The sequence below is a fragment of the Mobula hypostoma genome, chromosome 14 (genome assembly GCF_963921235.1).
Source record: "Mobula hypostoma chromosome 14, sMobHyp1.1, whole genome shotgun sequence".
Classification (NCBI taxonomy): domain Eukaryota; kingdom Metazoa; phylum Chordata; class Chondrichthyes; order Myliobatiformes; family Myliobatidae; genus Mobula; species Mobula hypostoma.
In genome coordinates, this window is record NC_086110.1 from 45,128,369 (window position 1) to 45,154,508 (window position 26,140).

At 39.0% G+C, this 26,140-nt stretch overlaps 1 protein-coding gene across 2 annotated transcripts in view; it reads left to right on the plus strand.

Moving 5' to 3' along the window:
* The window catches only part of slc22a31 (solute carrier family 22 member 31), a 66,605-nt gene that overhangs the window by 13,478 nt on the left and 26,987 nt on the right, over positions 1–26,140 (plus strand). For both annotated transcript variants that reach the window (XM_063067049.1, XM_063067048.1), the window contains exons 3-6: positions 1,654–1,808; positions 16,566–16,734; positions 23,544–23,689; positions 25,228–25,336. In XM_063067049.1, the coding sequence (XP_062923119.1) occupies positions 1,654–1,808; positions 16,566–16,734; positions 23,544–23,689; positions 25,228–25,336 (579 nt within the window). The remainder of the gene's footprint in view (positions 1–1,653; positions 1,809–16,565; positions 16,735–23,543; positions 23,690–25,227; positions 25,337–26,140) is intronic.

A 26,140-nucleotide genomic window follows, 5' to 3' on the forward strand; every position in this document is an offset into this window, starting at 1 on the left:
ATATTCTCTAATCCGGGCAGCATCCTGGTAAATCTCTGCACCCTGTCTAAAGCTTCCATATCCTTCCTATAATGAGGCAACCAAACATAATATTCCAAGTATGATCTAACAGAAGTTTTATAGAGCTGCAATATTACCTTGTGACTTTTGAACTCAAACCCTTGACTAATCAAAGCCATACACCTTACGACTTAACCACCCCAGCAATTTGCATGGCAACTTTGAGGGATCTATGGAATTTGACCCAAAGATCCCTGTTTCTCCACACTGCCATTAGTTAATCCTGCCATTAACTTTATATCATCTGCAAACTTGATAATCCGCCCTTCCACTTACTCATACAAGTCATTTATAAAAATCACGAGGAGAGGGGTCCTTGCGAAACACCACTAATCACTGACCTCCAGACAGATTACACTCTTATCTACTGCTACCCTCTGAGTTCTGTGGATTAGCCAATTCTGAATACATGCTCCTAAATTTTCAAGGATCCCATGCATCATAACCTGGATGAGCCATCCATGGGGAATCTTATCAAACGTTGTACTAAAATTCATATATACCACCACCATTATCAATTTGTTATGTCATCTCCTTGAAGAATTCCATCAGGCTTGTGAAGCATGAGCTGCTCTTCACAAAACCATATTAACTATTCCCAGTCAGCCTATGCTTCAAATGTTCATAAATCCTGTCCCTGGGAATCCTCTCCAATAATTTGCCCACCACTGACATAAAACTCACTGGTCTAAAATTCCTAAGACTCGCCCTATTTCCTTTCTTGAACAAAGGTACAGTTTTTGCCATCCTCCAATCCTATGGCCACAGGACTATTACCTAATCTCTGTGAGGATGCAAAGAGCATTATCAACGCCATAGCAATCTCTTCCCTCGCTTCCTGTCATAACCTTGAGGTTTATCTCATCCTGTCCAAGAGTCGTACATCCTCATGTTTTTCAAAAGTTCCAACCCTGCCTCTTTCTTAACTTCAACATGCTCTAACATATTAGCCTGTTCTACACTGACCTCACATTTTGTCAAAGACCCTCTCACTGGTTAGCACTGGAACAAAGGACCTTCCCTACCTTTGATTTCAGCCACGATTCCCCCTTTATCCCTGAGCAGTCCTAACACTCTCGTTATCCCCCTGATCTTCATGAATGTGTCGAATGCATTGAGGTTTTCTTCAATCTTACTTACTAAAGCCTTCTCGTGTCCGTTTCTAACTTTCCTAAGCTCCTTCCTGGCTACCGTATAACTCGCAAGTCCTATCTGATATTTGTTTCCTATACCTTAAGTATGCTTCCATCTTTCTTTTGACTAACTGTTCCACCTCTTATGGCTCCTTCAACATCCTTTCCATTTAATTGAGACAAACCTATCCAGATCCCCATGCGAGGGCTCCCTGAACTTCACATTTCTGCTGTGCATTTCCCTGAGAACGTCTGCTCCCAAGTTTCTGCCTAATACCATCGTAATTGGCACTCCCCCACCCCCTCCATTTAAATACTGTACCATACCATCTGGTCCTATCCTTGTCCATGCCAATGCTAAAGCATTAATACTTTTAACAGTTTCCAAACCACATTTTTCTCTATATAAATGATTGCATTGTAATTCTGTATGTAAATTAACTTTCATTTTAACTTCCAGGTTGGGCCGTCGAAGTACATTTATTCTTTCGGTGGTTGTAACAATTATTCAGCATATTGGAGTTTCAGTCTCTATGGATTTTATCATGTTTCTTGTATTTCGTATGTTCAGCGGGATCGCATTGGCTGGAATCTTCTTGTCTGCATATGTTGCAAGTAAGTACAGATCAACTTAGACTATGGGCACGTGGAAACAGTATTTAGATAAATATGCCTGTCATACTACAAGTTTTGCACTTCATTTTTGTAACTACTTTATTTAAAAGACATAGGAAGGGTAAGTTTTATTGTAATTGTACCCCCTTTCTTCCTGGGCGTCTCTGGAAACCCCTGGTTAGCCCTTGATGGCAGTCTCCCAACTTGCTGCCAAAAGACCAGCTGTTCTCCGGCCACGTACTTCTAAGGAATACATGTTTCAGTCTCGCCAAATTTGTGAGATTTCGATGTCTCTCCCACCCAAGCCCTGGTTTGTGTGAACGCTGTGTGATTTGCTGCCCTGTTACAGCTCGTTGTCAGGAAATAACAGACCGTACACTGCATATAGTTAAAGGAAGTGTATTTATGAATATTAACTTAACTAAAGGGTTAGTAAAGAAGAGCAAAGAAGCAAAAAGGGCCCAGTCAAATGTGCACAGGTTGGTGCTCAACTCTTCCAAAAGTCATATTCACTGATCCTCGGTAGACTTCCACACCTTGCTCCAACGAATCACGGTCCCCACTGGATCGAATCCTATGACCAGTTCTCTCCAGTGTCTTCTATTTTCATCTGCTGAACAAAAATTAAAGCTTACACCAGTGTCAAGCACAAAAAAAACCCCACTCCCCAAGCCTTCTCTCCTGGTTGGATGGCTCACATTTTGAAGCACCCATTATCTCTAACTATAACCCAAACACTGCTTCTACAGAAAGATCATTACATGATATACCCTATAATGTTAGCAATGAAACCTTTACCAGGGTGTTGCACGCTTTCCCACCCCCCCCCGCACCCCAACCAAAAATAGTCATGTCCTCATGACTTTGAGATAATTTATCATCCTTTCATGAATAATACACATTTTCAAAGGAATTTTGTGATGTTGGGACCTCTGATCCAGGTGTAAATGGCAGTGACATACCTCTCCAAGGGGATGGGTGCCACACTATTCCCAAAGTGTGACATAGGCCAATCTATCTGAGGGGGGTTCCTGAGTCTTTGAGACCTCCTTACCCTATCAGACACTCAGTTTCAGACACTCCCTGGGCTCTTTCCTGTTTACATGGGAAGCCCCTCCCTGTCCATTACTCATGCCTCCTGGCAACTCAGGCCTCTTTGTCACTTGGCTGAGCTTGGCTTCTAGCCCAGTTACTTTTGAGTCCAGTCTCCCATCATTGTCTAACCCCAAACCTGGCCTGCCCACTGCTAGTTAGCCCCCCCCCCCATTTCACCTGCATCAATATGGGGAGGGTTAGAAACCTCTCTGTCAATTATTGGGGAGTTTGCAAAGGGTGACATATACCACATCCCCTTTTCCTCATCCTTTGAGTCTGTATCGCATTCAGTGGTTAGGTCCTGTCCAGTCCTTTCTGCTGCTTGTCCTTCAGTTTTTCCACATTGCCACAGAGTCCTCTTACTAGGTGTAGGGTCCAGGTCAGGCTCTGGGTCTACATGTACCTCTTGCCCCAGAGGTAGAAGGTGGTTCCAATGGAGAATCTTGACAGGTCCATTCCCATCTTTTGGTGTCACCTGGAAAACTGGTACATTTGACATCTGACTCCCCACTATACAGGGTGTGACCGGCCAACGGTCAGCCACCTTATGCTTCCCAGGTAGCCCCAAATTTTTTGAGGACTTGCTCTCCAGGCATCAGTTGGGAAACCTATTTTGATCATATCTCCTCTTATTTCCTTGATATTGCTGGTAGCCAAGACCTTGGCTAGTTCATAGGCCCTTTGCAGTTCCCTCCTCATATCAAGCACATACTCCAGATAAGTGTTCTGTGGTAAATCTTCCTTGCCGGTCCCAAAATAGAGCTCAACGGGCAACCTCGCTTTGTGCCCAGACTTCAGATAATACAATGAGTATCCAGTAGCTTTGTTTTGTGTACAGTTGTAACAGTGGACCAAATGCCCAATGTGTTGAGCCCACTTGTTCTTCTTACTAATCTCTAAGGTTGCAAGCTTGTCTTGCAATGTCCGGTTGAACCTCTCAAGCTGGAGATCACCCCGAGGGTGATAAGGCATAGTTCTCAACTTCTCAACTCCAAGCCTGCTCGGTAACTTGTGTATGAGCCTACTCTTGAAATCTACGTCCCTGATTGCTATGTATCCGTCTAGAGAGACCATAATGAATGAAATACTTTGGCCATGGTGGACACCCTCTGATCCTTTGTGGAGAAGGCTTGTGCATATCTGGTGTAGTGATCCGTAATAACCAAGGCATTCGCCATGTAGCTGGCATCAGGCTCTATTGACAGGAAATCCATACACACCAGATCAAGTGGTCCCACACTGTTCAAATGCGAGAACACAGCAGCCCTTGTGGGCAGTGTCTTCCTCCGTATACATCGAAGGCACGACTTGCAGTACTCTTCGACCTCCAGCTTCATTTGGGGCCAGTAGAGCAAATCTCTGGCCAATCCATAGGTCTTGTCAAGGCCCAAATGACCTGAATCATCATGGTGGCTTCAGTTCAATCCTCTGATACTTCTCAGGCAGAACCAGCTTGGAACGCCGGGCAACACACACGACATGTTCAAGGAACTCAGCAGGCCAGGCAGCTTCTGTGGCAGGGTGTACAGTCAGTGTTTCAGGCTGAGGCCATTTGGCAGGACTGGAGAAAAAGTGCTGAGGAATAGATTTAAAATGAGGGGTGAAGTAAAGAGCTGGGAAGTTGATTGGTGAAAGAGATAGAAGGCCTGTGGGGAGGAGCACCAGAGGGAGGCGATGGGTGGGCAAGGAGATAGTGTGAGAGAGGAAAAAGGGGATGGAAAATGGTGAAGGTGAGGGGCGGGTGGGTTGGGGGGTAATACTGGAAGTTGGAGAAGTCAGTGTTCATGCCATCAGGTTGAAGGCTACCCAGACAGAATATTAGGTGTTATTCCTCCAACCTAAGCATGGCTTCATCACGACAGTGGAGGAGACCATGGATGGACATATGGGAAGTGGAATTAAAATAGGTGGCCACTGGAAGATCCCGCTTTTTCTGGCGGACGGAGCATAGGTGCTCAGCGAAGCGGTCTCCCAATCTACACTGGGTCTCATGGATATACAGGAGACCACACTGGGAGCACCAGATACAGTAGATGATCCCAACAGACTCACAGGTTAAGTGTCGCCTCACCTAGAAGGACTGTTTGGGGCCCAGAATGGTAGTGAGGGAGGAGGTGTAGGGGCAGGTGTAGCACTTGTTCCACTTGCAAGGATAAGTGCCAGGAGGGAGATCGGTAGGGAGGGACGAATGAACAAGGGAGTAGCATAGGGAGCAATTCCTCCAAAAAGTTGCGGGGGCGGGGGTCAGGTGGTGAGGGAAAGATGTGTCTGGTGGTACAATCCTGTTGGAGATGACATAAGTTACAGAAAATTACATGCTCTATGCAGAGACTGGTGGGGTGGTATGTGAGGACAAGTGGAACCCTATCCCTGGTGGGTTGGCTGGAGGATGGGATGAGGGCAGACGTGCGCAGAATGGAAAAGATGTGGAGGAAGGGAAGCCACTTTCTTTGAAGAAGGAAGACATAACCTTAGCTCTGGAATAAAAAGCCTCATCCTGAGATTAGATGTGACAGAGGTGGAGAAATTGAGAGAAGGGGATGGCATTTTTACAAGAAACAGGGTGGGAAGAGGTATAGTCCAAGCAACACACACACACACACACACACACACACACACACACACACACACACACACACACACACACACACACACACACAATGCTAGTATAGTCCAGGTAGCTGTGAGAGTCGGTGAGTTTATAAAATACATCAGTGGATAAGCTGCCTTCAGAGATAGAGACAGAGATCTAGGAAGGGGAGGGACGCACAGGAAATGGACTGGGTAAATTTGAAGGCAGGGTGGAAATTGGAGGCAAATTTGATGAAATTAACGAGCTTAGCATGGGTGTAGGAAGCAGCACCAATGTAGCCATCGGTGTAGCTGGGAAGAGTTGGGAAGCAATGCCAGTGTAGGTTTGGAACAGGGACTGTTGCACAAAGCTGACAAAAAGGCAGGCATAGCTGGAACCTATGTGAGTGCCCATGGCTACACTTTTCGTTTGAAGGAAGTGGGAGGAGCTGAAGGAGAAATTATTGAGAGTGAGGACCAGTTCCGCACCAGTGGGTTTGGTGTCTAAAAAGAAATGGAGAGCTTTGAGACCTTCCTGGTGGGGGATGAAGGTGTATAGGGACTGGACACCCATAGTGAAAATAAGATGCTTGGGGTTAAGGAACTTGAAATCATTGGAAAGATCAAAAGCGTGTGAAGTGTCACGGATGTATCTGGGAAGGAGCTGAACCGGGGGGGATAGCACTGAGTTTACGTATGCAGATACAAGTTCAGTGGGGCAGGAACAAGCAGAAACAATAGGTCTACATGCACAGGCAGGTGTGTCGATCTTGGGTAGGAGGTAGAAAATGGGAGGTGCGGGGTGAGGGAACTATAACTATAACTATCATTAAACTAGTCTTTAAATAAGGGAGAGCAATATAGCAAAGAAATGTACCATGTAAGTCAGGGGTCCCCAACCTTTTTTGCTCTGCGGACCGGTTTAATATTGACAATATTCTTGCGGACCGGCCAACTGGGGTGGGGGGTGGTTGTTCAAGTTGGGTTAAACTCACCTCAACATGTCTTTTACAGTTAGGGTTGCCAACTTTCTCACTCCCAAATAAGGGACAAAAGTAGCAGTCAAATCACAGGACACTTTACCCCAGGAAAGACTACCATGACCATGAAGTCTTGCACGGGCACCTGTGTGCGCATGCACATACATGCCGATTTCTTTTCCCCCACAAATCGGTTTTGCCTTCATCTTCGACTATACTGTACATACATTATTTCTACTTTATATAGGCTGTGTATTTATCATATCATTCCTGCTTTTACTATATGTTAGTGTTACTTATTTTCGGTTTTATGTGTTATTTGTTATGATTTGTTAGGTTATTTTTTGGGTCTGGGAACACTCGAAAATTTTTCCCATATAAATTAATGGTAATTGCTTCTGCGCTTTACGCTATTTTGGCACGAAAGGTTTCATAGGAACACTCCACCTTAGCGGGAGAAATATGGGACAAGGGCGGTTCCAAATGGGACAAACCAATTTAGCTCAATATACGGGATGTCCCGGCTAATACGGGACGATTGGCAATCTTATGTTCAAGTTCAATAGTGTGTGACAGGGAATGAGGAAAGGTGTAGCTGACTCATATCGTTTCCTCACGACCCGGTACATGCTTTGCAGCCTGGTACTGGTCCGCGGCCTGGTGGTGGGGGACCGCTGATGTAAGTATAAGGAATGCATTTTAAGTATATATATATATATTTGCCCTTCCTTTCAGTTGCATTTAACTATGAGTCAAGTTACATCTTTAAGTCCTATTCATCACTGCTTTTCCTGTCCTATCTTGTTGATACAGTTGTAATGTTTGTTAATAAAATGTTTTTCTGTTCTCTCTTAGAACTTAGCACAGTAAGGACCCTTCAGCCACTTTGCTGTACCAATCCTTTAACTACTTCAAGGTCAATTTAACCCCTCCACATAGCACTCCATTTTTCTATTATCCGTGTCCCTATCTAAGAGTTTCTTAAACATCCCTTAAGTATGTATCTGCTTCCACCACCACTTGCTGTGTAACAAAAAAAAATCTGATGTGCACCCCTCCCCCCGCACTTTCCTCCCAACACCATAAAATATTAGCCATTTCTGCCCTGGGAAAAAGTTTCTGGCTGTCTACTCTATCCTCCTTCTTGTTCACTAATCAGGATTTCTCTGTATCTGTAGCCTTTGCCAGTTATAAAATTCTCCAAGTGAGTTTTGGCCCATTAATTGTCAAAATCCAAGTTGAATGTATTGTCATACACGTAAGTACATGTTTAAACACGTGCAGTTAAAAACCTACATGCAGCAGGTTCACAGGCACATAGTATCATATAAACAACGTTCACAAGAAAAACAAATTGATCATAAATTGTATGTGATTTTTACAAAAAAAGGGAAAACAACAACTGACAGTAGTTGCAAGAAGATGGCATGGCCCACATGATGAAGATCTTTAGATGTTGCATTATTGAGGCAGGACTTACTGTAGATACTACTGATGGTGAGGAGGGAGCCAACCATCACCTCTTCTCATTGTTACCATCGGGAAGGAGGTCCAGAAGCCTAAAACCACACACTCAGCAATTCAGGAACAGGTTCTTTCCCTCTGCCATCCGATTACTGAATGATCATTGAAACATGCTTTTTTGCACTAATTATTTAATTTAGCTATTTGATATACATATATACTTGCTGTAATTCACAGATCTTTTTCTATATTATCAATTATTGCATTGTACTTCTGCCACAAAGCTAACAAAACTCACGACATATGCCAGTGATAATAAACCGGATTCTGATGTATTGGGTGGGGTCCACTATTCTTTGCAGCTTTTTGCATTCCTGCACATTCAAACTGTTATACCAGACCGAGATGCAACAAGTCGGAATACTTTCAACAGTACTTCTGAAGTTTGTTACAGTGTTCAATGACAAGTCAAACCTCGCTGGCATCAGTACTTTCATGTTACCATTAGTGGCATTTAAGTGCTAATGCAGTAACTCCAGAACTTATTGTAGTCTTCCATCCCTTTATCTCCTTCACTGTGCCCTTGCCTCTTTGATCAAGCATCTAGCCTGGTAGCCTCTTTTCTGTAGCTTCCTGTCAAATTCTGTTTGATATGTACTTTGTACCTGTGAAGCACCTGGGCTGTTGTTGTGTAAAATAATTGAATTTAATTATGAAATAAAGTGAATTTTAATACTCTCATACAGTACTGTGCAAAACCCTTGGGCACATGTAAATTCAGTAAAGCGAAGATGTTTTCAAAAATAATGAAAAGCTTCTCAATATCAAAAATAAAACTATAAAGAGCAGAAAATAGTTTTAAAAAACACTAAATCAAATTAATATTTGGTGTTACCATCCTTTACCTTTAAAAGTACATCAATTCTCTTAGATACACTGTAATACAGTTTTATAAGAAAATCAGCTGGTAGGTTGTTCCAAGCATCTTGGAGAAGTTGCCACAGTTCTGCAGACCTTGGCTGTGTCACTCGTTTCTTCTGTCTCTCCAGGTAATGCCAGACAGCCTTGATGATGTTGAGATCAGAACTCTGGAGGGGCCATACCATCTGAAACCATATTTTTAAAAAATCTAAGGTGCCTAAGACTTTTGCACAGTACTATACTTTAAAGTGACGATTTCTCAGTGACAGCCTAATGATAGTTGGTGAAACTGGATGTTTTTCCTATCTCTTCTAATCAATTTATAAGTTCAATAACTCTTTGATTTTTTTACCCCCTGGATTTCAGTTCTGAATATTAGTTGTCTTCTAACCTATTTTGTAATATAATTTTTATTGAGTTTTCAAAAAAAATAAATGAAAAGATAAAATCAACCCTCCTCCCCCCCCCCATATATATAGTCCTACCTAAAAAGAAAGAAAGAGAGAAAAAAGAAAAGAACCGCCTGGGTACTGGAAGGTTTCCACATGCTCCATGGGATTCAAAATAAATTTGGTATAATTATTCGTTACTTTCCCCAAGGGACCAAGGTCTTTATCGGAGCACTTAAATATGCCATCCTATCTTTTGTAAATAAGGGCGCCAAATATTCAAAAATGTTACATATTTATCGCTTAAATTATAAGTAATTTTTTCGAGTGGAATAGAACTAGCCATTTCATTATTCCAATGATCCATACTTAAATACGAATCAGATTTCCAAGTAACTGCTATAGTCTTCTTAGCTACTGCCAATGCAATTTTTATAAATTCTTTCTGATATTTATTCAATTTAAGTTTCAGTTTTATCCCTTCAATATCACCTAATAGAAATAATACAGGGTTATGTGGAAGTTGAGTTCCAGTAATTTGTTCCAATAAGACTCTTAAATTTATCCAAAAGGGTTGAATTTTAAAACAAGACCAAGTAGAATGTAAAAAAGTACCAATTTCTTGATTACACCGAAAGCATTTATCAGATAGATTTGAATTTAATCTATTTATTTTTTGTGGTGTAATATATAATTGGTGTAAAAAATTATATTGTACTAATCTAAGTCGAACATTTATTGTATTTGTCATACTGTCAAGACAGAGTCTTGACCAATTTGTTTCATCAATATTAATATTCAAATCTGTTTCCCATTTTTGCTTTGACTTATGGGTTCCTTGTTTAATTGTCTGTTCTTGAATCAAATTATACATACAAGAAATAAATTTTTTAATTTTCCCTTTTTGAATTAAAATTTCAATTTCATTAGGTTTTGGCAAAAACATTGTTTGACCCAGCTTACCTTTTAAGTAAGCCCTTAATTGAAAGTAACAAAAGAAAGTATTATTAGATATTTTATATTTATCCTTTAATTGTTCAAATGACATCAATATACCTCGTTCAAAACAATCTCCTATAAATTTAATCCCTTTTTGGTACCAATTATATAAAAGTTGATTGTCCATTGTAAAAGGAATAAGTCTGTTTTGGAACAAAGGTCTCCTTGCTAATAGAGATTTCTGTGTTTCCTTATCAACATTTATCTTATTCCATAGATCAATCAAATGTGTTAATATAGGAGATTCTTTCTTTTCTCGTATCCATTTAGATTCCCATTTATATATAAAATCTTCAGGACTATTTTCTCCTATCTTATCTAGTTCTATTTTAATCCATGCTGGTTTTCGATCATCGAAGAAAGATGCAATAAATCTAAGTTGATTTGCTTTATAATAGTTTTTAAAGTTTGGAAGTTGTAACCCTTCTAACCCAAATTTACATGTCAATTTTTCCAATGATATTCTTGACATTTTACCTTTCCAAAGAAATTTTCTCACACATTTATTTAACTCTTGAAAAAATTTCTGTGGCAATTGTATTGGTAATGTTTGAAACAAATACTGTAATCTAGGAAATATATTCATTTTTACAACATTGACTCTACCTACTAATGTTATTGGTAGTATCATCCATTTGTCAAAATCTTCTTGAATTTTTTTCAACAGTGGTAAATAATTAAATTTATATAAATTCTTTACATCATTATCAAGTCTTATACCTAAATACTTTATACCATTTACCGGCCATCTAAATTGGGTTACTAATCGACATTGACTATAGTCTCCTTTAGTAAGAGGTAAAATTTCACTTTTATCCCAATTTATTTTGTAACCTGATACCTTCCCATATTCATCCAATCTAGAAGATAATTTATGTAACGAATGTTGTGGGTTTGTTAAATAGATCAAAACATCATCGGCAAAAAGATTAATTTTATATTCCTCCTGATTAACTCTAAAACCCATAATATCTGGATCAATTCTGATTAGTTCTGCTAATGGCTCTATCGCCAGTACAAATAAAGCAGGTGATAATGAACAACCTTGTCTAGTTGACCTTTTTAACTGGAATGGTGTTGAAATTTGAGAATTTGTCACTACTTTAGCTTTAGGGTTAGAATTTAAAGTTTTAATCCAATTTATAAAAGATGTTCCTAACCCATATTTTTCTAATACGTTAAATAAAAAATCCCATTCTAATCTATCAAATGCTTTTTCTGCATCCAAGGCTACTACTATACTCTTCTCATCCCTTTTTTGTGCCAAATGAATTATACTGAGTAACCGGGTCACATTATCTGCCAATTGTCTATTTTTAATAAATCCTGTTTGATCCATATGTATTAATTTTGGTAAATATTTAGATAATCTATTCAATAAAATTTTTGCTATTATTTTATAATCCGTATTCAATAAAGGAATGGGCCTGTATGATGTTGGTTTCATAGGGTCTCTCTTTTTTTGACAATACTATTACAATCGCTGTTGAAAAAGATTCTGGAAGTTTATGTATTTTTTCTGCTTGACGTATTAGTTCCATAAAAAGAGGAAATAATAAATCTTTAAATTTTTTATAAAATTCAGGTGGAAAACCATCTTCTCCTGGAGATTTATTACTTTGGAGTGATCCTAAAGCTTCTTCAACTTCTTTTAATGTAAAAGGCATATCTAATCCCTTCTGTTCTTCCAAATTCAATTTTGGAAGAGAAATTTGTGATAAAAACCTTTCTATCTCATTAACATCATTTTGGGATTCTGATTGATATAATTCAGAATAGAAATTTTTAAAAGTTTCATTTATTTCAAAAGGTTTATAAGATATTTTATTTGCCCTTGTTCTAATTGCATTTATTGTTTTGGAAGCTTGTTCTGTTTTCAACTGCCAGGCAAGAATTTTATGTGCTCTCTCACCTAACTCAGAATACCTTTGTTTAGTTCTTATAATTGCTTTTTCCGTTCTATATGTCTGAAGCATATTATATTGTAACTTCTTATTGACAAGTTGTCTTCGTTTTTCTTCTGACATGTATCTTTGAAATTCTTTTTCTATTTTTGTAATCTCTTTTTCCAATTGATCTAGTTCTGCCATATATTCTTTCTTAATTTTAGACGTATAACTTATTATCTGGCCCCTAAGATATGCTTTCATCGCATCCCATAATATAAATTTATCATCCACTGAATGAAAATTTGTATCCAAAAAAAATTGAATCTGCTTTTTCATAAAATCACAGAAATCTTGACGTTTTAATAATGTTGAATTAAATCTCCATCTAAAAGCCACTTCTTCCTTATCAGCCATTATTATTGTCATTAATAAAGGGGAATGATCTGATAATATTCTTGCTTTATATTCCATATTTTTCACTCTGTGTTGAATATGCATTGATAATAGAAAAAAATCTATCCTTGAGTAAGTTTTATGTCTATGGGAATAGAACGAATAGTCTCTTTCTTTAGGATTGATTCTTCTCCATATATCAATCAAATTTAAATCCTTCATCAATGATAAAGTTAAATTTACTACCTTCGATTTTATAACAGCCTTGGTTGATCTATCTAAGACTGGGTCTAAGCAAACATTAAAGTCTCCTCCAATTAATATTTTTTCATGTGCATCTGCCAAATTCAGAAAAGCTTCTTGTATGAATTTTGCATCATTTTCCTTTGGTGCATAAATATTCATAAAAGTCCATAATTCAGAAAAAAGTTGACAATGTATAATCACATATCTCCCCGCAGAATCAGTTATTACATTTTGTATTCTAATTGGTAACGTTTTATTGATCAAAATTGCTACTCCCCTCGCTTTTGAATTAAATGAAGCCGCAACAACACTACCCACCCAATCTCTCTTTAGTTTCTGATGTTCTGTTTCTGTTAGGTGCGTTTCCTGTAAAAAAGCTAAATCTATCTTCATTTTTTTAAATATGTGTTAAAATTCTTTTTCTTTTCACTGATCCATTAAGCCCATTAACATTAAAACTCAAAAAATTCAATAAATTAGTCATTATTCTTAACAAAGTTACTCCAATCTAAAACATTACTTATCTTCTCAACTCTCATAGTTCCTTGGGGAATCTCTTTAAACTTCACCATGTTGCTATGTGTTTCCCTCCCAACCTTACAGGCAAAAAGAAAAGAAAAGATAGAAAGAATACAAAAAAAGAAAAAACAAAATACCCCCCCCAACTAATGTTGTGAATGAAAAGATACACAACACTATCCCCCTCCATTTTACGGGTCGTGGCAAAAGCCACGCTTGCACACATGATTAGCATAGCAATCGATCAGTGCTTCCAGCTCCCCCGCAACAAAAAAAATTATATATATATATAGGCAAAATTAACGTTACTATTCCCAACTAATATTCCTCCAGTTTTAACCTTTCTTACCCCCCTCGTATAATTAATGATATATTTATACATTCATCCAGCTTCAAAAATCCAACAAGTCCATTCTTTAACCCAATCTTCATCTTCAATCTATCTCGCTCCCCTGGATTTGTTCTTGTATCTGGTGAATATTCAGAGAATCTCGCACAAACTGCTCTGCTTTCTGGTAGTCATCAAAAAATCTTTTTTCTCCACCAGACAAAAAAATCTTCAAGGTTGCAGGATAACGCAGTATAAATTGATAACCATGATCCCATAGGGTTTTTTCACTGGATTAAATTTCTTCCTTCTCTTCAAAAGTTCATAACTTGTATCAGGGTAGAAAAAAACTTTGTTCCCTTTAATTATCAATGGCCCTTTTCTATCCTTGGCAGTTTGAGCAGCTGCCTGTAGGATCCTTTCCTTGTCTTGAAATCTTAAGAATTTTATTAAAATCGATCATGGATATTGGTCATCTTTTGGTTTTGCTCTTAGAGCTCTATGTGCCCGCTCAATTTCAATTGGTCAAACCTCCTCTTCCATTTGCAAAACTTCTGGGATCCATTTTTGAAAAAATTCTATTGGTTTTTCTCCCTCCGTACCTTCTTTAAGACCAACAATTTTAATATTATTACATCTACTGAAATTTTCCAACATGTCCACTTTCTCCAAGAGTCGATTTCTTTCCGAGTTCCAGACAAGCAGATCATTTTCTGTTTTTTCCACTCTATCATTCATATGCCCCATTGCTCTTTCCATCTTTTGAAGCTTCTTAACCATTTTGTCCTGTCTTTCCATAACTTTATTATAGCACATCTTCGTATCTCTAAGCTCTTCTCTTACTTTTCTTAGTTCAGCCATTAATTGCAATATAGCCTCTCTTATGTCTCTATCATCTCCTTTACTTCCAATCGCTTCCAATTCTTCCTCCTCTTCTTCATCTGTGTTCTCTGCAGAATCCAATTCTGACTCTGAGTCATTTTCAATTGCAGTGGCTGTTGGTTCTTGTAGTTTGCGTTGTGTTGATTTGCGCATGCGCTCTTCTTTGCGCATGCGCATTTCCAGTGTCTTCTTCGAAGAACCCGTTACCACCACCATTGCTCCCTGTTCTACCGAAGGAGATCCAACCTGAGTCCGAGGCTCCATCGTTGCAGTAGGCCCTTTTTTCTTCCCCTCTCGCGGCTGCTTCGCAACAGCAGACTTCTTTTGTTGCGGTTTAGGAGGCATATCGTAAAGTAGTCTTACAAAGTTTATAAATAGTTTTCAGAAAATATTTGTTAACTTTGTTTTGTTTAAACGGTACTTTACTGATTTGTTGCGTGAGAGCTGGATTTACACGTCTCAATCCCACGTCATCACGTGACGCCCCCCCTTCTAACCTATTTTGAAACAAAACAAAAAACAATAATAGCTATTAAGTTCAATCTATCCAGTGGTCTGACCTCTCGCTTGCAAAGTCTAGATGGCAGTTCTCAGGTACCTCATACCTACCCCGAGGCCATGAGCCCACTAACAAATTCATCAATCTCATCACATCAGGAGATCCCCTTCTACTCTGATAGTGCCCCAGCATTGCATTTCCTGCTTCTATTTCTTACCCAAGATCCAAAAATAATTCTGTCCCTGTCAGCCCATGGCTAGTGTCTGCTCTTGCCCTACTCTTCTGTCCCATTTCCCACTATCTGGTCCCTTCCTACTTGCATCCTGAACATCCTGAACCACCATTTTGACAGTTTTTGATTCCCGCCTCCATTGCCTCATCTTCAGAATTGATGTGAAGTCTTCATGTATTTCTATCCCCCTATCATGAAGGTCTTGCAGTCCTTTGCTTCTTTCTGCAACAAAAATCCAACCAGCTCCCTTCCACCAACACCCTTATGCACCTGATGAACTTGTTCTTCCCTTAAACAACTTGTCTCACTTCTTACAAATCGAAGGTGTGACCATGGGCACTTGTGTGGGTCCTAGCTGCACCTGCCTTTCTGTTGGCTGTGAAATAAAGTTCTTGTTCCAGGTGTTCCCTGGTACCACTCTCCCACTATTTTTGTAACCAGTCCTTTACTCTTTCTCTGTTACATCAATGACAGCATTGGTGCAGTTTGTTTGAACTGTGTGGAACTTGTCAAGTTTGTTCCCTGTCTTTAACATTAATTTCCACCTTGTTCGCAAAAGCATGGTCTTTTTCTGACAATTCTCCCCCTTTTCTGGATTTCTCTGTCTTCATCTCTTGAGAGCAACTATCCATTGATATTTGCTATAAACCCATCAATTTCCACAGCTACTTAAACTGCATCCTCACCCTTCCTCTTTTAAGAATGCAATCTTTCTCCCAGTTTCTCTGCTTCATCTGTGAGAGCTCACTTTTATTTCCACAGGCTGAACAGTGCTCAGTTTTGCCCACTGCATTTTGCCCATGGCTAAACCTATCTGATACCATTGGCCCGTAGAGATAGATGCCTACTGTTATTCCACTGCATACTACTATTGCATGCAAATCATCCAGATAGCCTTTGTCATCTTGCCAGTTTTCAAAGGCTTTTGAATGATATTAAATTCCTGCTGTAGTCAGAAATACTTAAGCTATTCAATTAAATTTTTAAAAAAGCTGAAGTTTAAAAAAAACTTGAATTGTTTTATTCAATTTAACATTTTTAACACAGGATTGGTGATTCCATTTGAATTTGGTTACTGCTTTTCATTTATCCTCCCTCAAATAAAGCTAAGGTGCTGGATACGGTCTTTCTAACATTCATTTGGTCCATGCTTTCCAGCGAATAAGGTCCCATATATTGCAATTCCTTTGGAATGGTTCATCAATCATCAGGCTTGTAACTTTTCTCGTATAATCGTGACAGGGATAATCACGTAGAAAGTAATGGATGGTGCCTAGAAAATACATTATACAATCATCTTATTTCTAATTAATTTTTCTGTTCTCTCTCATTGCCACTGTTTTGTTCTAGGGTTGGAAATGTGTGATCCAGCACACCGACTGGTCATCATGATCATTGCTTCATTTTGCGGAGTGGCTGGGGAAGTGTTACTTCCAGGGTTAGCTGAACTGTGCAAAAACTGGAGAATTTTGCAGGGTGTTGTCACTGCTCCTTTCCTAATTCTACTTATCTATTGGTGGTAAGTATTTTTAACAGTAAGTTCACCATCTCATTTTTCTTACACAAACCTACCAATGTGGAATCTTTGTATCGATGTCAAATGTTCATTTACATGAAAATGAGATTGATGCAAATTTAATAACGTTTATTTTCTGAAATATTACGTACTTTTGTTATGGAAACATGAAATGATTTTAAACATTTTGTTCAGATCATACTTAGAAACATAGAAACATAGAAAATAGGTGCAGGAGTAGGCCATTCGGCCCTTCGAGCCTGCACCGCCATTTATTATGATCATGGCTGATCATCCAACTCAGAACCCAGCCTTCCCTCCATACCCCCTGACCCCTGTAGCCACAAGGGCCATATCTAACTTCCTTTTAAACATAGCTAATGAACTGGCCTCAACAGTTTGCTGTGGCAGAGAATTCCACAGATTCACCACTCTCTGTGTGAAGAAGTTTTTCCTAACCTCGGTCCTAAAAGGCTTCCCCTCTATCCTCAAACTGTGACCCCTCGTTCTAGACCTCCCCAACATCGGGAACAATCTTCCTGCATCTAGCCTGTCCAATCCCTTTAGGATCTTATACGTTTCAATCAGATCCCCCCTCAATCTTCTAAATTCCAACGAGTACAAGCCCAGTTCATCCAGTCTTTCTTCATATGAAAGACCTGCCATCCCAGGAATCAATCTGGTGAACCTTCTTTGTACTCCCTCTATGGCAAAGATGTCTTTCCTCAGATTAGGGGACCAAAACTGCACACAATACTCCAGGTGTGGTCTCACCAAGGCCTTGTACAACTGCAGTAGTACCTCCCTGCTCCTGTACTCGAATCCTCTCGCTATAAATGCCAGCGTACCGTTCGCCTTTTTCACCGCCTGCTGTACCTGCATGCCCACTTTCAATGACTGGTGTATAATGACACCCAGGTCTCGTTGCACCTCCCCTTTTCCTAATCGGCCACCATTCAGATAATAATCTGTTTTCCTATTTTTGCCACCAAAGTGGATAACTTCACATTTATCCACATTAAATTGCATCTGCCATGAGTTTGCCCACTCACCCAACCTATCCAAGTCACCCTGCATCCTCTTAGCATCCTCCTCACTGCTAACACTGCCACCCAGCTTCGTGTCATCCGCAAACTTGGAGATGCTGCATTTAATTCCCTCATCCAAGTCATTAATATATATTGTAAACAACTGTCCTTGCTCCCCATAATCTCCTCATACTTCATAACTTTGTGTTAGAATCAGGTTTATTATCACTGGCATGTGACGTGAAATTTATTAAATTAGCAGCAGCAGTTCAATGCAGAGAGAGAAAAAAATAAAATAAAACAATAAATAAACAAGTAAATCAATTACGTATCATGAATAGATTTTTTTAATGTGCAAAAAACAGAAATACTGTATATTTTTTTAAAAAGTGAGGTAGTGTCCAAAGCTTCAATGTCCATTTAGGAATCAAATGCCAGAGGGGAAGAAGCTGTTCCTGAATCGCTGAGTGTGTGCCTTCAGGCTTCTGTATCTCCTACCTGACGGCTTCAGTGAGAAGAGGGCATGCCCTGGGTGCTGGAGGACCTTAAGAATGGACGCTGCTTTTCTGAGACACCGCTCCCTGAAGGTGGCCTGGGTACTTTGTAGGCTAGTGCCCAAGATGGAGCTGACTAGATTTACAACCTTCTGCAGCTTCTTTTGGTCCTGTGCAATAGCCCCTCTATACCAGACAGTGATGCAGCCTGTCAGAACGCTCTCCACGGTACAACTATAGAAGTTTTTGAGTGTATTTGTTGACTTGCCAAATCTCTTCTAACGCCTAATAAAGTATAGCCACTGTCTTGCCTTCTTTATGACTACATCAATATGTTTGGACCAGATTAGATCCTCAGAGATCTTGACACCAAGGAACTTGAAGCTGCTCACTCTCTCCACTTCTGTTATTAGTTCCTGTTTGTGAAGTTAGATATTCAACAATTTTTTTAACCTATGCTTTTTGAATGTAGCATAGAATCTCTGCTTTAATAATATTATCAGTAGGACAGATGCAAAGAGAAAATGAAGCACTTAATATCTGAATCAACAGAAAAAAATTGAGAATCTTAAAGGAAAAATGGGTGACAATTTAACCATGCTATTATTATAACACAGAAGGAAGTCATTTGAATATATAACTCCAAGTACAGCAATCCTTTCAGTGTAGCCCTGTGGAGTATTCTGTCTTGAGCAGCCATCCAATTTCTTTTTAAAAGAGCATAGATTGATTCTGTTTTCACTTTTACAGGTAGCAAATTACAGATCATTTATCTTTTTTTAAATTTTCAAATCCCTTTTGTATCTAGTGACCAACACTTAAAATGAACAATTAAATGTCCCTTGATCCATCTGAATTGAATTGACTTTATTTCTTACATCTTTCACATACATCAGGAGTAAAAATCTTTACTTTATGTCTCTGTCTAAATGTGCAATCATAGTAATTTATAATAAATAGAACAGTCAACATAACATAGAAAAACACTCAAATCAGCGTGAGTTAATCAGTCTGATGGCCTGGTGGAAGAAGCTGTCCCAGAGCCTGTAGCTCCTGGCTTTTATGCTGTGGTACCATTTCCTAGATGGTAGCAGCTGGAATAGATTGTGGTTGCGGTGACTCAGGTCCCAAATGATCCTTCAGGCCCTTTTTTTACATCTGTCTTTGTAAATGTCCTGAGTCATAGGATGTTCACAACTATAGATATGCTGGACTGTCCACACCACTCTCTGCAGAATCCTGCGATTAAGGGAGGTATAGTTCCCATACCAGGTAGTGATGCAGCCAGTGAGGATGATCCCAATTGTCCCCGTGTAGAAAGTTCTTAGGATTTGGGAGCCCATATGAAACTTCCTCAACTGTCTGAGGTGAAAGAGGCACAGTTGTGCCTTTTTCACCACACGGCTGGTGTGTATGGACCATATAAGGTCCTTGGTGATGTGGATGCCAAGGAACTTAAAGCTGTTTACCCTCTCAACCCCAGAACCATTTATGTCAATAGGGGTTAGCCCATCTCCATTTCTGCTGTAATCCACAACCAACTCTTTGTTTTTGTGACAATGAGGGAGAGGTTGTTTTCCTGACACCACTGTGTCAGAGAGATGATTTCTTCCTTGTAGGCCATCTTGCTATTGTTTGAGATTAGGCTAATCAATGTAGTGTCATCGGCAAATTTAATTAGCAGATTAGAGCTGTAGGTGGGTATACAGGGAGTAAAGGAGGGAGTTTAGTACACAGCCCTGAGGGACTCCTGTATTGAGAATCAGAGGGTTGGAAGTGAGGGAGCCCACTCTTACCACCTGCCAGCGATCTGACAGGAAGTCCAGGATCCAGTTGCACAAGGCAGGGTCAAGGCCAAGGTCTCTAAGCTTCTTGTCGAGCCTGGATGGAATTATGGTGTTGGATGCTGAACTGTAGTCTCACATTCTCACATAAGCATCCTTCTTCTCCAGGTGTGTAAGAATGCTATGTAGAACAGTTTGGCTATTGTGTTGTCTGTCGATCGGTTGTGTCGGCAAGCGAATTGTAGGGGGTCCAGTGTGGGTGGTAGCAAGCTGCAGACGTAGTCCTTGACCAGCCTCTCAAAGCATTTGCTTATTATTGAGGTGAATGCCACAGGACACCAGTCGTTCATGCATGTTACCTTGGTCTGCTCACTGGAATAGCTTCTCTTTCTTTACCATATCTAACCAAGTCATGATTTTCAATCTTTAGAGCTCAAATTGTTTTTTCCTCACACCTCATCCAGTAGCTCATTTCTGTTTTCTGTAGGACCTGCACATGTTTGAAGTATGATCACTTGAATTGGCTACATGTGCTGTCTAGGTTTAGGCAGTTAGATGAACTTCACTTACACAACTTTGAAATTCCTGATTTTAAAAAAAAGCTTTTAAGTATAGAAGCACTGCTGTTGTTTATGTGGATGGCTGGAAATCAATTGTCTGAAATTTCAGCAATTAGCAAAGGCAGCATTGAGCAAACAGATGAGCCATTTTTTTTGTTTTAATACAGTTGACTCATAGACCTGCATTTATGCTGGCGTGAGGAGGGATCAGCAGAGATTCCTCTGCAGAGGAAGCAATTAGTATTGCATTATATTTCCTACTTGTTTAACAATTTTATTAGAATATCTGTTCTATAGTGTATCCTCTTCATAGTTTTTCACACTTACAAGCTCTTTCATATACAAAGTTGAAAATGCTTATTCAACTGTAAATTTAAAAAAAGAATATCCCAACATTGATCTCAGACTGCACCTCCAAAAGCCATCCAGTCTGAAAATGGATGTCTACCAGTGCTCTTTGCCATCTGCCGTTATACCAGTTTCATGTCCATCTTGTTCTGACTGTTCACTTCCATTTGTCTGACTTGACTATAGTGTGATACTTTACAAAAAAACTCTGAAATCCATGTGGGTGGCAATTCTTTCAATAACATTCTCATCTAAAATTCAGCCAGGTAGTCAAATACAATTTTCCTTTAACAAATCCCTACTGGGTTTCCCTATCAGCTCAGAGTTATTCAAAATTCCTATTTTTAGCCATGATTTAAATATTTCTATATAATTTAAGCTGCCTGACCTTCCATTGTTTGGCAAAGGTTTGTCAAACAATGGAACAGAATGCTGTACTTACCATTTCCCATCCTCCAACAACTCCTGTATCCAGGGAGACTGGAAGATTATTTCAAGTCCTTTGGCAATTTCGATCTCATTTGATTATTTTGAAACTGCACACTAAACCATTTTGTCTACTTACTAAAGGAAGCAATGATTAATTCTGCAATCATTGTTTCAGAAATAAGAGTGAATTGTTTTACTTTTAGCTTTTTAATTACATTTTTTGATAATGTATGGAAAAGGTTGGGCTAATAGTTTGTTAGCCCATGCACAGTGGGAGTATTTCTTAAAATGCTCTACAATTTAAAACTCTGCTTTTATATATTTTTGACATGAGAGAGTGTTGCTAACAATTTGTTTAGGATCTCAGATAAGATGATCAGGATACTCTATTTCTTTAAGTTCTAATACTTTGCATTTACTGTGTTCATAAGACCATGAGACATAGGAACAGAATTAGGCCATTCAGCCCATTGAGTCTTCTCTACCATTCCATCATGGCTGATCCCTGATCACACTCAACCCCATTCACCTGCCTTCTCACCATACCCTTTGATGTCCTGACCAGTCAGGATACGATCAACTTCCACCTTAAATATACCCATGGACTTGGCCTCCACCGCAGTCTGTGGCAGAGCATTCCACAGATTCACCACTCTGGCTAAAAAAAAAAATTCTCCTTACCTCTGGTCACCCCTCAACATACTCTCCACATCCACTCTATCTAGTCCTTTCAACATGCGGTAGGTTTCAATCCTCATGCATTCTTCTAAATTCCAGTGAGTATGGGCCCAAAGATGCCATATGTTAATCCCTTTGTTCCCAGAACCATCAATTCTGTCATCCAAATCATTAACATATAACAGGAAAAGAAGTGGTCCCAACACTGACCCTTACGGAACACATAGAAATCAGCAGCCTACAAGAAAAGCCCCCCCTTTATTCCAATTCTTTGCCTCTTGCCAGTCAGCCAATCTTCTAGTCATGCTAGTATCTTTCCTGTAATACCATGGGCTCTTATTTTTCTAAGCAGCCTCGTGTGGCATCTTGTCAAAGGCCTTCTGAAAATCCAAGGGAAAAAAGCATCTACTGAGTCCCCTTTATCTATACTTGTTATTTCCTCAAAGAATTCCAACAGATTTGTCAGGCAAGATGTCCCTTTAAGGAAATCATGCTGACTTTGGACTACATATTATGAGCCTCCAAGTATCTCGAAACCTTATCCTTAATATTGGATTCAAGCATCTGTTCAACCACTGAAGTCAGGCTAACTGGCTTGTAGTTTCCTTTTTACTGCCTCCCTCTTGTTAAAGAGTGGAGTAATATTTGCAATTTTTCAATGCTCCTGAACCATTCCAGGATCTAGTGATTCCTGAAAGGTCATTACTAATGCCTCAACAATCTCTTGAGGTACTTCTTTCAGAACCTTTGGATGTAGCCCATCTGATCCAGCTGATTTCTCCACCTTCAGACCTTTCATTTTCCAAGCACCTTCTCCTTAGTAATAGCAATACTCAGCATACTACTGCTGCTGCCTTCCACAGTGAAGACTGATACAAAATATATATTAAGTTCACCGCATTTTCTTTGTCTCCCATAACTACCCCTTCAGCATCATTTTCCATTAGTCTGATATCCACTCTCACCTCTCTTTTTCTCTTTATATGTCCGAAGAAGCTTTTTGTATAAATCCATGGAAACAAAATTTAGTCTGGACTTCAATTTATTCTAATTCTGGGTGGCAGAAGCCACCATTATATGATTTGAAGTTACCTTCTATATAAATATGATTTTATCAACTAGTTGTATGTAAATTGCTGATGAAATTATTTAATAGGTTAATTGTATAATTTGCCATTTTTCTGACAGCTAATGCTTTCATGAAAGCCCAAAGATTGAAAAGGCAACTTGAATCCCTGCTCTTTGCTAATCTATTCAAAGACCTAAGAAGACATTATCATACTAAATCTTCTATTGGAAGCCCTTTTCTAATAACCGGAAGAAGACTAGTGACAGCTTAGCATAATTTCGTTTCATATTCTGATATTTTAATAGATTTATCCCAATAATTGTTTCTTTTTTGGAAGAAATATTGTTTCTCAGCATTTCTCCAATGGGCAAGCAACATTCTTAATAAACTAACTTCTTTGAAATTTTTTGATCAATTTTCAGCATTCCATCTATGTTCCCAGAGTCTCCACGTTGGCTCCTTGCAACCGGACGGATTGGGAAGTGTAAACAAATACTACGAGGCATAGCGATTGGTAATGGTGTCAATGTGGAAGATGAAATATACACTCAATGCACTGTATTTAATGGTATGTAAATGATGTGGGAATACCTGTTAAGTTCATCTGTGTATTTAGTGACAGTCAGCAAAAAGTCAATTAGTCCATCAAGTTTGTTTCTTTGCTGGAATTCATGTCACTTTTTCCCTACAACTTCTTTTGGTCAAGTTTAGTACATAACTCAGTGTACTTAGCAACCCAATTGCTTGCCATCCTCATATCCAGTATTCAGTCCTGGACATAACTGCACACTTCCCCTTTTAAGGGCAACAGTAGTTAATAATTGAGTAATATGCTTTTCAAGATTTAATTTGAAACCCATGGTCAAGTAAGATGATCATTCCACAAAAACAGAGCTGAAACTCTGGAATTTGGCTGATTGCACTTCAAAGAAGAACCTTAGTGCCTGTAGTTGGAGGATACCAAAGCTCTGCATAAATGGTGGAAGATGAGCACCACCCCACATACTGCCCTTTTATCTGCATTGTCATGTCACCTCCACCTGATCTGTGGTTGCCACATTGGCTTCCCAAACCAGAATGGAAATCCTCAATCCTAAAGCACTATCTAAGGGGAAATGTAGTCACCTAAATTTAGGAGATGATATGCAATGCTTTTCTTCAGTTCTTTGAAAGGTCAGCTTTACCTGTGATAAAGATATAAGGGTAAGCTGAAAATGAAATAATCAACTAATATATCAAAGTTGTTCCGCCCCTGAAATGCTCATAAACTTTTCCATGTAATCTCTTGTGGACATGTTCGGCATAATTAATATGATTACGCACCCTCGTATTTACTATTCAGTCTTAGACGAAAGTCTGTCATAGACACGGGCAGTTGAGTCACATGCAATATCTGATTTTGATATTATTTTATAACTTAAACAAATAAAGTGATCTTTCTGCATAATTGAAGAAGGAATGAATAGAAACTCTTGAGCTTAGTTGAGTGCATTTCAAATTAATTCCTTTCTGTAAAGTATTATAGAAACTCTTAGACACAAGCTTCAACATAAATGTTTTTTCTATATTTGTACAATCATGTTAAAGCTACCAGTACCACTTTTAACAATCAAAGCACATTTTCTTTAAAGATCTGTTCTTCAGTAAAACCAAATTGCTGTGCAAACATGAGAAAATCTGCAGATGCTGGAAATTCAAGCAACACACACAAAATGCTGGTGGCGTGCAGCCGGCCAGGCAGTATCTATAGGAAGAAGTACAGTCGACGTTTTGGCTCGAAGTACTAGTCCTGACGAAGGGTCTCGGCCCAAAATGTCGACTGTACTTCTTCCTATAGATGCTGCCTGGCCTGCTGTGTTCCACCAGCATTTTGGAAATTGCTGTGCAATTCTTCCAGCTGTAAATTCAAAATCCAAAACCTAGAATGTAAGATCTTTAGAGGAAGAAAATAAGTTGATGATCTGGTATACCGACAATTTTGTTCAAAGTTTTTTATGAAGAACATTGTAAAACTTGACCAATTTTTAGCATACATATTATGCCCTTAAATGTACTTGATATGATTGAGACCTTTGCCTTCCCTCCCTTATCCCAAAATTTCTCCAGAGATGGACTCTCTGTTTGAAGAGGTTACACATGTCCGTTCATATACATACTGTGATCTGACCACTGCACGAACTATTTGGAAGAACATCTTGATATTAGGGTTCACCACGTAAGTGAAGTTATTCAGTAAGGTCTTCTATTTTTTTTTCCAGAAATTACTTACTATAGTATCTTGGGTACAAATTGATAAGACTCCAATTTCATATGTATAGCAACTTTTCATTACTGAGAAGGAGGTTAAAACACCAGGCAGTTTAGTCAAATTAATGAAAAGCCAGGGAAACAAATATAAGGATAAATGGTCGAATAGGTAGATTATGAATTTTAAAACTATTATTCTCTGTTTTTAAGAAAAGAGGAAAGAGTACACAATTGTCCTTGAGTTTTAGGAAAGAAATTCTCAAGTAGGTGGAAATGTGAAAATTCTAATTTAAGACAGTGCTGTGAGTGTAAGTGGAGCTGCTTGTTAAAATTCCGGGTTGATGGCATAAGAGGATGATTTTGCTTTTGTCTGCCAAGCATTCAGGACATAAGAAATAGAAGTAGGACTTTGCCATTTAGCCCTTGTACCTAATCCATGATAGTTACCAAACAGCACAGTATGTTTGAGCTTAACTTAGTTTCCATTGAACATGCATCATCCAATGGAGTGCAATTTTGCTCTTAAGCTAAAATGGCTGGAATTGGAAGATGTGACTGTAATGCAGTCAGTCAGCAGCTGTTCTTTAATTGAGAATTGGACTACATTGAACTTTGGAAATTCATGAAGGTGGCAAAGTGACCTAAACACATCCTGTTATCTTTGAATAATCTATCAAACTTTTAATGGTAACTTTTATGAGGTTATTTACAATTCTTGAAGCTATGAGGGATTGCCACCCAATGCTGATGTAAACTTAAACCAATACAAAAA